Source organism: Cnephaeus nilssonii (assembly GCF_951640355.1).
Source record: "Cnephaeus nilssonii genome assembly, chromosome: 4".
Classification (NCBI taxonomy): domain Eukaryota; kingdom Metazoa; phylum Chordata; class Mammalia; order Chiroptera; family Vespertilionidae; genus Cnephaeus; species Cnephaeus nilssonii.
The window spans coordinates 53,621,411-53,635,121 of NC_137075.1; the positions used below are offsets into that span (position 1 = coordinate 53,621,411).

General features: G+C 45.3%; 1 protein-coding gene across 2 annotated transcripts in view; it reads right to left on the reverse strand.

Moving 5' to 3' along the window:
- Positions 1-7,641: 7,641 nt before the first annotated feature.
- The window catches only part of MYO5C (myosin VC), a 96,416-nt gene continuing 90,346 nt past the window's right edge, over positions 7,642-13,711 (reverse strand). For both annotated transcript variants that reach the window (XM_079769239.1, XM_079769241.1), the window contains 3 exons: positions 10,997-11,171; positions 9,947-10,027; positions 7,642-8,236 (listed from right to left, as the gene is read on the reverse strand). In XM_079769239.1, coding sequence (XP_079625365.1) covers positions 8,084-8,236; positions 9,947-10,027; positions 10,997-11,171 — 409 coding nt within the window. In that variant the 3' untranslated portion in view covers positions 7,642-8,083. The remainder of the gene's footprint in view (positions 8,237-9,946; positions 10,028-10,996; positions 11,172-13,711) is intronic.

Consider the following 13,711-nt stretch of genomic DNA (forward strand, 5'->3'; position numbering starts at 1 on the left):
GAGATGTCTACGATGACTCCTAGGTTTCCGTTCGGAAGGCTGAGGGTTTGTGGTACCATTGCTAGAGATGGACGACAGGAGGTTAAGGTGGGCGGGGGCAGCCATTGTGGCCATGCCGATTGAATAGGTGTTCCTAAGACTGGGCCACGCCAAGGTTCAAAGAAATGACCCCCTGACTATACAGATATTTTGAGGCACTTGTCTGACCATTTCCACGGAGCCAAATTTGTGAGGGATGTATTGGAGGGGCAGGTGACAGTGGGGATACCTCGTAGAGGAATGTCTACAATGCAGAGGTCACCACAGGGCTGCAGAGAGAACGGGGTTTCATGAGTTGGGGTGAACTCCTACAGCAAAGGGGCAGCTGGGACAGTTCTTGGGATCTCTAAGTGACTGAGGAGTTGAGGACAGCCCTAAAGGATGAGAGGACAGAGGGAACCAGCTCCTGCCAGCCACAGCGTGCTCAGCCCTGGCCTCTCACAGCCACCCTGGGAGGGCGGCAGGACATCTGTACGACAGCTGAGGAAATGCCGAGGGTCAAACGAGTTCAAGGTCAGCAGTGCAGCCTGAATCTGTATGTAGTGGGACTCCACAACCCTTACCATCAAGCTAGCACCATGAAGATGCTCTGCTTTGCCACAACGAGTGAGTGAAAGAACTTGAAAGGTTCTGCCCACGAGAGCCTGGCTTGTGGTGGGGCCCTGGTGATGCTGCCCTCTACTGTCCAAGCTGCCCAGGGGGCAGTCACAAGGTCGTGCTGAGGACTCCAAGTAATAGCATTAGGAAGGTGAGCTGTGGATTTTCAGCAAGGGAGCAATGTCCAGTGGATTATTTCAGCATCAGTGCTTCCAGAAGTAGGTCAGAGACAGAATGTACAGCAGGAAAACCAACTAAGTTAAGAGACTGTTATCAATTCTGGGAAGAGGAAATGAGCTCTGGCCAGAAGCAACTGCAGGAATGAAAGGCGAGAAGAACCAGAACCAAGAGGAGAAGGAATAGACGGAGGCTAGGAGTTATGGAAGATCAAGGAAGATCTAGAAGTAGAATAGAATGTCAATATTCCAAATCTGGACAATGTTTTCCTTCCCATTTTTTAGTTATAAGAGCTGCCTATGTTCATTATAAATAACTAGAGGCCCAGTGCACAAAATTCATGCACAAGTAGGGTCCCTAGGCTGGGCCGGCGATCAGGGCCCATTTGTGGGGTGACTGGCAGGGTAATCGGGAGGCCTCCGCTGGCACCAGCCTTGGCTGGCCTGGCACCACCTGCTCACCAACCCCAGCCCCCGCCACCACCACAAGTCGCCTCCTTCTGCGGGAGGTGACCGATGGGGCGATTGGGGGGGTGGCACCGCCCACTCACCAGCCAGGCCTGCCCCCCAATCATCCTGCCGCTGCCGCTGGACACCTCCCTTGGCAGGGCAACTGGTGGGGCAATTGGGGGGCCCTCCACTGTCACCTGTCTTGGCTGGCCTGGGGCCTGTGGGCTGGGGGCAGCACCTGCATTGAGCGTCTACCCCCTGGTGGTCAGTGTGTGTCATAGCAACTGGTCGTTCCACCGGTCTTTCTGCTGTTCGGTCCATTTGCATATTAGGCTTTTATTATATAGGATTGGAAACAAAAGAACATGAAGAAGGAAAGTTAACCATTTACATGCTCTAATACTAACAAATAATTGACCTCTGATAGCATTTTATGTTTTTTCTAGTATCTTCATAAACATAGAAGATACTAGAAAAAAACATAAACATATATGTGTATACCTTTTTAAAAATTAGAATTATATACCATATACAACTTTCAACTTTTGTTTAATAGTGTTTTTGTCTTCACGTGTCATTGCATATTCTTGGAAAACACTTTATTTTAATGGAGACCACAAGTTTTGGTCATATCAACCTTAGATCACATAACTAGCATTTTAGATCTGGTTAAACATGGGCAAGCTACAAACCAGATTTGAAAGATTATAGTATTTTAAAACCATACATGTTATACATGGTTATTGTAGAAAGTTTGGAAAAAAATAAAAAAGGTGTAAGAAAGTAAAGAACCACCCATAGTCCCATTGTCCAGAGAGATCCCTTTTTACATTAAGAACAGATTTTTGGACAATTTGTTCATGTATACTGTTTATAGTTTTATATCCTGATAGGTTTTTCATTTAGTATTTATATCATGAGCTAGATTTAATTTTAGTATATTCTACTGTACTTATTGTCATAATCATTTTTTACGACGAGGGAACTTTTCACAGCTAGAGTAAATGCTTCAATGAGCATTTTGACAAGGACACGATAAAAATGCCCCATTTTAGCCAAAACCGGTTTGGCTCAGTGGATAGAGCGTCGGCCTGCAGACTCAAGGGTCCCAGGTTCAATTCCGGTCAAGGGCATGTACCTTGGTTGCGGGCACATCCCCAGTAGGGGGTGTGCAAGAGGCAGCTGATCGATGTTTCTAACTCTCTATCCCTCTCTCTTCCTCTCTGTAAAAAATCAATAAAATGTATTTTTTTTAAAATGCCCCATTTTAACAAGTTTTGATGGGGAGCTGCTCTGCAGAAAAAGTTAACAGACCTTCTCAAACCTTCCCCCAACCCTACACCAACCACAAAATTTCTTTGAAATGTTTCACCTAAATATATGGTTTAAAAATTGCCCCCTCCCACATTTTAAAAAAGAATTAATGCCAAAGATAAAAAGTCAAAAGTGAAGGTGCCCATTGCCTGCCCCGCACTCACTCCCCTTGTTTAGATGGATGCACATTCCTCCAGACTTTGCTGATGCCTTAGATCAGTGGTCAGCAAACTGTGGCTCACCAGCCACATATGGCATGTGGCTCGCGAGCCGTGGTTTGCCGCTCTGTTGACTAATGAGTTTGCTGACCACTGTGTAAGGCATTACCCTTACCCAGAAGTTTTGACTTCAGGTTAAAGACATTAGCACATTATTAAAATGTTTTTTAAGTGTTTTTTCCTAAGGCAGTGGTCGGCAAACTCACTAGTCAACAGAGCGGCAAACCGCATGGCTCGTGAGCTGCAGTTTGCTGAAGACTGCCTTAGATAGAGCCTTGTTAGCTATACAAAAGGACTGTTCACTACTTGTTTTCTTCACCTAACTTATTCTGTCAGTACTTTAGATCTATCTGTATTTTTGATAATAGCTTTAGTATTATTCTCTACTATGGAGTATCATAATTTATTAAACCAATCTATTGTTGGATATATAGACTATCTCCAGTTTTTACTTTCAAAATAATGCTTCATTGACCTAATTTTAAAATGGGCAAAAGAACCCTTACCCTTTGCTGGTGGGAACGTAAAATGGTCCAGCCACTGTGGAAAATGGTTGGTAGTCACTAAAGCTTAAACAGGGCTGTTACCATCTGAACTGGCAAAGCCACTCCTGGGTAGATGCCCAAGGTAACTGAAATACATGTTCACATAAAAACTTGCCTGTAACAGCATTTAAGTCAAAAAGTGGAAACAACTCAAATGGCTATCAGCTGATGAATGGATAAACAAAATGTGGTATATCCAAAAGTAGAATGTTATCCTATATAACAAAAGGCTAATATGCAAATCGACCAAACGGCAGAACAACCGGTCACTATGATGCGCACTGACCACCAGGGGGCAGACGCTCAATGCAAGAGCTTCACCCTGGTCGTCAGTGCACTCCCACCGGGGGAGTGCCGCTCAGCCAGAAGCCAGGCTCATGGCTGGTGAGCACAGCGGCGGTGGCGGGAGCCTCTCCCACCTCTGCAACAACGCTAAGGATGTCCGACTACCGGCTTAGGCCCGGGAAGCAGGCCTAAACCAGCAGTGAGACATCCTCCGAGGGCTCCCAGACTGCAAGAGGGCACAGGCCGGGCTGAGGGACACCCCCCCGCCCCCGAGTGCACAAATTTTGTGCATCAGGCCTCTAGTTTGGCAATAAAAAAGAATAAAGTTCTGAAATGTGCTACAACATGGATGAACCCTGAAAACATTATGTTAAGTGAAGTAAGACAAACACAAAAGGCCACCAATTATGTTTCCATTTATATGAAATGTCCGAGATAGGCAAATCCACAGAGACAGAAAGTAGATTAGAGGGAGGCGAGGAGAGGGTCAGGAATGACTGCTTAATGGGTATGGGCCTCCTTTTTGGGGTGAAGGGAGTGCTCTGGATTAGACGGCGAGTTCTTTGTTCTGTGCATATCTCAGTAAAAATTATTTTTTAAATGGGCAAAGATATGAACAAACACTTCACAAATGCAGATATTCATATGGTCAATAAACATATAAAAAGCTCAACATCATTAGTCATCAAAGCAAAGTTAGAATCACACTGTGCTATCATTACTGAGCCACTAGTGTACCTGAAATGAAAAATACTAACAATTGGAAGTGTGGGTGAGGATGTGGACAATGGACCTCCTTTCTTGCTGTGGAAAGTAAAAATTGGTACAAAAGAAGAGGAGGAGGAGGAGGAGGAGGAGGAGGAGGAGGAGGAGGAGGAGGAGGAGGGAAGAGGGAGGAGGGAGGGGGAGGAAGAAAAAGAAGAAGAATGCCATAGCAGCTTTATTCATAATAGCTCCAAACTGGAAAAACACAGTGTTCATATTTAGTAGACTAGATAAATAATTTATGACATATGCAATAAAAGAGAATAAACTATGGAACACGTGACAACCTGGATGTATCTCAGACTCACTGTGACTAATGTTTAGTGTCAAAAACCTCTTTCAATTCCATAAGTTGCACTCTGAGGCTTATGTTGACATTTAGAGTATTAACCTGGATCCATTTTTAAAACTGATTAAATGATTTTAAAGATGATTAACTTTCCCCCTGATCCCAATACTAAATATATTTTAAAAACAAAGCATTGTTTCAAAAGAAATGCACATGAATTGTAGAAAAATTAGAACATACAGATTAACAAACACCGCCAGCCCTCGCCTGTGCTCCCGCCACACAGAAAGACCACGGCTAGCACCTTGCTGTGTACATACCTGAACACAGAAAGACCACGGCTAGCACCTTGCTGTGTACATACCTGAACACTTTTCTGAGCTCTTACGGAAGTCCAAGTATTCTAATTTAACATCAATACATATATACCTTCCACAGAGTTAGCACTAGGAATTGATCAGCAGAAAGGTGAGAAGTTAGAGCCGCCAGCTCCAAGGTGCAAAGGGGCTGTAGCACACCTAATCCCCTTAGCTGGGCATTACAGCAGCTGCTCCACCGCCCACTGGCAGCCCGCGTGCACCGCGGGGCACTCGCTGCCATTTGCATCAGGCACTCGCTCCTTGAACCTTTTGCCCACCCCGCTGCCAGGTGCCCTCGGAACCCCCCGCTGACCAATTTCTTGAGCTTAGCTCTCCGTCTGCCCTCTGAGGAGGCAGAGTTCACAGGTTGGATCCACGACCTGCTCCCCTGGGCAACCTTGACATTCACCTGTGACTGGATGTCATCAGCACCTCCTGCCTCCTCCATCCTCATCCCACCAGCACCTCATTAATTTTGGCCACCCCTCCCCTCTTCAGCCTTGAAGAACTGATCAAGCTTATGGGATGAGGACCCCCGCTCCCCCCTTTCCCATGCATGCACGCCTCAGCCTCTGCAGGTCCCCAAACAAGATCTACTCCTTCCCAAGGCTGACCACCACCACCCACCCCGATCCTGCCACCTCCAGCAGGACTTGGCTCCTGCAGTCCCCCCCACCTCCCCAGCATTAAGATGCAACAGGGATGAGGGAGAGTGGACCTGCTCTCCAGGGTCCACAGGCCAGGCCAGCAGAGGACTGGGCAGCGTTACGGGCTTCCAGCCGAGGGTCAGTGCTGTAGAACAGGCACGAACCTGAGTTATGGGAGCAGGAAAAGGAAGGGCGATGGGCTCCTCATGGCACAGGGAAGGTCTGGAAGGGGCACAGGGAAGGCATGGTGCGGATCACAAACCCAGCAGTCTGGGAGCCCCACGGAGGTGCGGCCCGAGGCAGGGCTTAGGGCATATTTTCTTCCTTTCTAAGAATTCTTATATACGTTTTATGCGATAGTATGAGATGATGTTGGGGAGCACACGAGACTTGGTTGGAAAGTTTGTAAGGACGCCATTCTGATAAAAGGGAAGTGTGTGGAAGGCTGCCTGCCCTGTTTATCGGAATTCCGACGTAGGGGAGACTTAGGGGAGTGTCGAAGGCGGAGCCCCTAATTATTCCTTGACCTTTCCAAACAAGCCTGTGCATGTGCAGCCCCGGGTGTTTACTGGGATCCTTTGCTTAATCCCTGGATGCCCTTGCCTAGAGGACAATGTAAACACATGTGTCTTCCCAAGATTACTCACCCCACTGATTGCATCTAAAGCTAAAAATTCCAATAAAAGCCTAAGAGGCAGGCAACCGAGGCAGCCTGGCTCCTTCAGCGGCCGTCCCTCAGCCTCCCCCCCCCCCCCCGCCCCCACAGTGAAACTGTGCCGGAGGAATCTGTTCGTCCGTCCTTCAGGGGCTGACGGTCAGCCCCGGCAAGATATGACCCTTAAAGAAAGGCACTAAAGCTTGTGTACTTAAGAAAAATATAATCTCTTAGCAATTAAAAGAACCTGACCCAATTCATATGGGAATTTATTTCATTGATTAAAATATTACAAAGTTCTACTTTTCATTTCTTCCCTATACATGTATCTAAATGAACTAAATTAAATTACTTATAAGAAAAGACATTATTCCATGTTAGTAGGGTGATGTTTCTTCATAATCATGTGTGACTTCCACTTCTAAGATACATGTCTGTGTTACAGAATCACTCCTCTTGCCTGTGACTGTCAGAAACAGCAGGGCCGGTTGGGATTCTTGGGGTGTTGCAAAGGGCACTGGGTCCGCAGGCCACAGGCTAGGAGGGCTTACCAAGTGACATTTTATGATCTGAAAGGAAGGAATTAAGATATCTCGGGGGACAAGGAATAGTCATAAAGCTTGGGAAACACAGACTTCTCAAAAGGAGGGACCTAACATAATTCTTCAGTTATTTTTATGAGAAAATTTAAAACATATTTCAATGCTGATAAGATAGAGAAAATAATTTAGGTTGTCTTTTTAAACTTAGTTTTTAAAAGTTATTGTATGAGCCTGCCTGGCATGGCTCAGTGGTTAAGCATCAACCTATGAAACAGGAGGTCACAGTTTGATTCCCAGTCAGGGCACATGCCCAGTTTGTGGGCTCGATCCCCAGTGTGGGGTGTGCAGGAGGCAGCCGATCAATGATTCTCTGTCATCATTGATGTTTCTATTTCTCTCTCCCTCTCTCTCCCTCTCTTAAATCAATAAAAATATATTTTTAAAAAAGGTTACTATGTGAAAGATACTAAACAATAAAAAATGATGGCAAATGTGTTGGCAGACAAAATTTAAGAAATGTTCTTTTGGAGGAGGAGATGAAAAATGGTGTGGCAATTAAGCTTTAATAATATGTTGGTTTTAATTAGATAAATACATAAAATACTTCATATAATTCATTCAGATTGAATATTCTCTTAAAAATTAGAAGGGTCTGAAATAATAAATTTTTTTTATGCAGGAGCATTTTTAGTAAAGAGTCAGTGGGAACTCCCCCACCCCCCACCCCCCACACACTCCTCACCTCTCCCCAAAACAGGCATGGGGTGAGGGGACTTTTGGAAGACTCAGCCCTGGACCCCACTGTGACTTCATAAATGTACCCAGGCTTCACATGAACCTTAGAAAATCTGGGAGACACTGTGTCCCCGGATCTTACGCCCCTGTGGGTGGAGCCCTGTCACAAGGTAGATGGAGACCAAGAGACACCTGAAGAAAATGGGAGCTTCCAGGAATTCTAGTAAAAGCCAGCTGGGATTCCAGAGCTAGACAAGGCCACAGCTGGTGTGTGTTAATTTTTGTAAAATGACAGTGGCAACATCACCACTGTGAGCGAGAGGAGATGTGGCCCATTTGGGAGAGTTCTCATTTTCTTCCTTAAATCACATTCTAGAGCATTTCCAGTTCCAATTAATATGCCACATCCCTCATGTTTGACCTTCGTGTAGCTTTTGAGGAAAAAGTGCATTTATTCTCTTCCCCTGCTACAATCTATTGAGAAAGCCTAGCTTGAAACTGCTGGGGATCTCAATCATTTCCAGAGCGTGGGGAGAGGGTGTAAAAGGAAAGACGACTTGGAAGAGATAGCTGGCATCCAACATCAGCTGCGCGGAGTCCTCTCGGCTGTTGAGGAGAGCCTGAAATGAGAACCAGAGAGAAGTGAGTAAGGAAACGTGTGCATTCTGCTTCACTGCTATCTGAAAGCCAGGAGTAAGGAAAACACCACAAACTCCCTCTCTAGGGAGACACTCCTTTCAAAAGGCCATGGGAGGACACACAGAGAGCCTTTAACAGCACGATTCCCAGGTGAAAAGGTCTGGCGGGACTTCCAGACCAGCTCTCCTGAATGCTTCCTTGTCTGTTTCACTCAGAAGATAACTTCCCACTAAATCGATCTGTTCTCTCTTCTTCACTATTCTCATGGCAGAATCCCAAGCCCAGACATGAATAGATCTCAAGTATTAAATTTTTATTGCACTCAGTGGTTTCTTTTTATTCAAGGGTTTGCAAACATTTTTGGTCTCAGGACCTCTTTTTATACTCTTAAAAATTATTGAGGATTCCAAGAGCCTTCGTGTATATGGGTCTAACTACTGATATTTACCATATTAGTATTTAAAGCAATAACTTAAAATGTATTCATTCACTAAAATAACAAGAGCAAAATAAATAAATAAATAAAATGACAAGAGCAAACCCAACACATGTTTATATATTTTTATTGAAAAAGAACTATATTTTTAAAACAAAAAAGATTAGTGAGAAGTGGTATTATCTTATGTTTTTGTAGATCTTTTAAATGTCTGACTTAATATGATAGGTGGAATGAATCTCAGATCTGCTTCTGCATTCAACCTATCATGATTCATTTTTTTGGCTGAAGTATAAGAAAAAAAGTTGGCCTCGTACAGATATGGAATTGGAAAAAGGGAGACTTTGCAGACCTCCCAGAAGGGTCTTGAGGATCCCAGTGATCCTTGAACCAAACTGCTGCCCTAGTTCATTGGGGAGAAACTTTTGGGATTAAAACAAGGAAGACGGGTCCATAGGTCTCTGCTTCCATTCAGCCTCTGCTCACCTGCCTGGCACTCAAAGGCTGATAAGAAACAGGACCTGCTGAAGGAACTAAGAACATCAGTCACCTCTGGTGTTTTTGTTCCCTTTCCCCAGGTAACATGGGTTTTGAAAACTGGGAACCTGACAGGGAAAATTCCTGCTGCTTTGTCTGCTTATTTGGTGAATATGCTTTAATCCTGGATTTCTAGAACGTTAATCATATATAATAAAAGCCTAATATGCTAAGTGTCTGGTTGTCCGGTCGTCTGTTCAACCAATCAAAGTGTAATATGCTAATGATATGCTAAGGTCACTCAACTGCTTGCTATGATGTGCACTGACCACCAGGGGGCAGACAATCGACCAGTTGCTATGACATGCACTGACCACCAGGGGGCAGTCGACCAGTCGCTATGACGTGCACTGACCACCAAGGGGCAGATGCTATGACTGGTAGGTTAGCTTGCTGCTGGGGTCTGGCTGATCAGGACTGAGCAAGACAGACCGGACACACCCTGGAGCCCTCCTGCGGTCCCTCCCCAGCTGGCCAACCTCCCGCATCCCTCCCTGGCCCCGATTGTGCACCGGTGGGGTCCCTTGACCTGGCCTGTACCCTCTCACAATCCGGGACCCCTCAGGGGATGTTGGAGAGCTGGGTTTGGTTCAATCCCACAGGCCAGGCCAAGGGACCCCACTGGACCCCATTGGTGCACGAATTTGTGCACTGGGCCTCTAGTTAAATATAATTGTCTTCTATTAAAAATTAAAAGGCACATTCTTAAGGATCTCACCTGTACTTTGCGAACGAAGGATGGAGTCACTCTTTTCTCGAAGTCATCTATAGGCGTGTATGAATTAAGGATCTTTATGATCTGCAAACCATACAGAAGACATGTTAGACCATGAAAAAAGACAGCTCTGCCTGTGATATAATGGTTCTGGTGGTTCTGGGACAGCTAGGAACCACAGGTAGCTCTTTTATACTATAACTAGAGGCCCAGTGCACAAAAATTCGTGCACTTGGGGGAGGGGTCCCTCAGCCTGGCCTGTGCCCTCTCTCAGTCTGGGACCCCTCGGGGGATGTATACCTGCTGGGTTAGGCCCGCTCCCCGGGGGATCAGGCCTAAGCTGGCAGTCAGACATCCCTCTGGCAGCCCGGGAACCCTCAGGGGATGTCCAACTGATGGCTTAGGCCTTTTCCCCCTGGGGGAGTGGGCCTAAGCTGCAGTCGGACATCCTTAGCACTGATGTGGAGGCAGGAGAGGCTCCCACCGCCACCGCTGCGCTCACAACCGTCAGCCCAGCTTGTGTCTGAGTGGAGCGTCCCCTGTGGGAGCTCACTGACCGCCAGGGGGCAGCTCCTGCATTGAGCATCTGCCCCCTGGTAGTCAGTGCAGTCATAGCACCCGGTCGTTCCCGGTAGTTCCACCATTAGGGTCAATTTGCATATTACCCTTTTATTATATAGGATTTGGCTCTAGGAACCATGTGTTATTTCTTTCCAAGGAAAGGAAACAAGGTGAGAAGTGCATTGAAGGGAGCAAAGACAAATCACACAATTAGATGACAGACAACTCTCCTCTTCCAGCCTCCTGCCCCCATCCACATTTGTAAGTTTAGTGCGTAGGCAATATGTCATATGCACTTTTGTGTTTTTGAGGCCTGGACTTAGTATTTAATAAATGTTTATGAGATAAGAGGGTGGGCTATGCGAGATACTATGCTACCAAAAAGCACACAGAGACTCAGGTGCACTCCATGTTTGGCTAGGCCAGGAATGCTGACACCAATGATAGGGTCTGTCAGTGAAGATCAGGGAGACACTCAGCAAGCCTGGTTACCTGCACAGCAGACAGTGAGGTACAGCGTTCGAAGATCTCCTTGGCATCACTATCTGTGATCTTCTTGACCTGAAGCAACCAGGCTGCCTGAGAGAGAGGTTCTAAAGTTTCCTTGGCCAAGCTGTTCTGCAAATTCTTATCTTTAAGCCATTCTTCTAAGTAGCTGATGTTGCACCTGTAGTAAAAGCCAAAGGAGCAGACAGTGGGCAATCCATATAGGACATGTTAGGGGAGGGTGCCGAATCCCCTAGTATGTCCTGAGAATACACTGAGACCAGGATCACAGTCCAGCAGTTTCTTCATTTATAATATGAGGGTGTAGGACCATGATTTCTGGTTCTAAGGAACATGATAGTCTAGGGTGAGGGACTATTACAGCTATAAACTTTGTGGGAAAATCTGAGCCAAATATAGTGACTGCAATAATTTATAAAGTAATCTATTAAAATAGTCACTAATAGACTTGCAAATCATTAAAGGGAAAAAACAGTGGTATCTGAAGAGAAGACTTACATTGGTATGAAAACTAATTTCTTTTCCTAAATTGGCAGAACATTTTCAATGGGCAGAAGGCTTTCTTTCAGTCCGCTGAGTTTTTAATTCTCCTTTCTGTCACTAATTATCATAGATTTACGAGTTAAGAAGTATGGGTTTTCGTCTCACCAGTCCACTGTGTGAGCTTGGGAAGTTACTCAACTCTCTGGGTAAATGAATGCTGAGAACACTCATACGTTGCTAGTGGGAATGTAAAATGGTATAGCTGCTAAGGAAAATAGTGTGGCAGTTCCTCAAAATGTTTAACATAAAAGAACCATATGACCCAGCAATTCAACTTCTAGATATGCACTCAAGAAGACGGAAAACATGTCCACACAAAAAAACTGTCCACAAGTGTTCATAGTATTTAATTTAAAAAATAATATTTTTATTGATTTAAGAGAGGAAGGGAGAGGGAGAGATAGAAACATCAATGATGACAGAGAATCATTGATTGGCTATCTCCTGCATGCCCCCTACTGGGGATTGAGCCTGCAACCCAGGCATGTGCCTTGACCTAGAAAGGAACCATGACCTCCTGGTTCATAGGTCAATGCTCAACCACTGAGCCACACTGGCCAGGCCATAGCTTTTAATTTAGCCAAAAAATGAAAACAACACAAATGCCTACCAACTAATGACCAACTAATGAATAAACAAACTGTGCTATATCCATAAATGGGATGTTATTCAGCAATGAAGAGGAATGAGGAACTAGCACATGCTACCATATGGATGAACTGTGAAAACATTATGCTAAGTGAAAAAAGCCAGTCACAAAAGACAATATATTTTATGATTCCATTTATAAAAATGTCCAAAATAGGCAAATCTATAGAGAAAGAAAATATATTCATGGTTGTGTAGGCTGAGGGCGAGGGGACTGGAGAGGTGGGATGTGGGTAGTGATAAGAGTGGCTGCTAATGAGTATAAGGTTTCTTTCTGGAGTGATGAAGATGTTCTAAAATTACATTGTGGTGACAGTTGTGTAACTCTGTAAATATACCAAAAACTATTGAATTATACACTTTTAATGGGTGAACTTCATGGCAGATAAATTACATATCAATGTTTCAAGAAAGGAAGTGTTGAACTAGGTGATCAGGGGATAGGGATTCCTCTCTCTGGTTATAACACTGAGACGCTAATGCTGAATTAGTGTATTCCGCAGGAATGCAATGAGTGAAATGACATTTCTTGCACTGGTTCATCCCCCCATTTTTTTTCATTGTCTATTTTGTCCTGCTAGTTTGAGTTCTTATTACAATAGATACCTAATGAGCCTCCCATTTCACCCCTTCTTATCCATCGTAATCCTGCCACAGCACTTTCTAAATCTGAATTTTGAAATGTTAATCCTCCTGCTCAGAAGTCTATGGTGGAGTCCTGGCTCCTGGTACGATGGAGAAAGCACCCCCCCCCCTATGCCTCTCCCACCAAATGCAGCTGTAAAGCCTGCATATTCCTGGAGCAGCTGTCTGGGGACTCTGAAAAGTGAACAGTAGCAGGTGGATCGGGGAAGAAAACCAGACTTTGAAGTATCTCCACTCGATAGTGAGTTTGCCAGTTTTTCCCTCCTGCTATTCGTTGGCCTGAACTCAAAGCAGCCTGAAACTTAGTAGTGAGCATTGAGGCCAACAATGAGCTTCAGGGGGAGGAATCTAGTTCGGCTCAAGGAGCTGAAGAGAGGTGTCCTAATGCTCAGAGAGAGGGTGGAAATCTCCCATTTTTCTTTGTTCTCCATTGTCTTTCCTTTTCTTCATTCTGTCATATTCAATCCCCAAACAATCAGATGGTGATATCAGGCAGTGGTGGCAAAGGGTCCAATAGAAACCTAAAACTCTGAGAGGAGGGAAGTTACTGCAACTGGAGGAGCTATAGTCCAAGAACTCCCACTGCTCTATCCTCCCACCACCTGGCCCCCAGATGGGGATATTTCTAGGAATTGTGCCACACAGCAAGTTAAGTAAAGCCTCCAGCCCTAGCTGGTTTGGCTCGGTGGATAGAGCATTGGCCTGCAGACTGAAGGGTCCCAGGTTTGATTCCAGTCAAGGGTACATGCCTCGGTTGCAGGCTCGATCCCTGGCCCTGGTTGGGGTGCATGCGGGAGGCAACCAATTGATGTGTCTCTCTCACATCGAAGTTTCTCTCTGTGTCTCTCCCTTTCCCTCCCACTG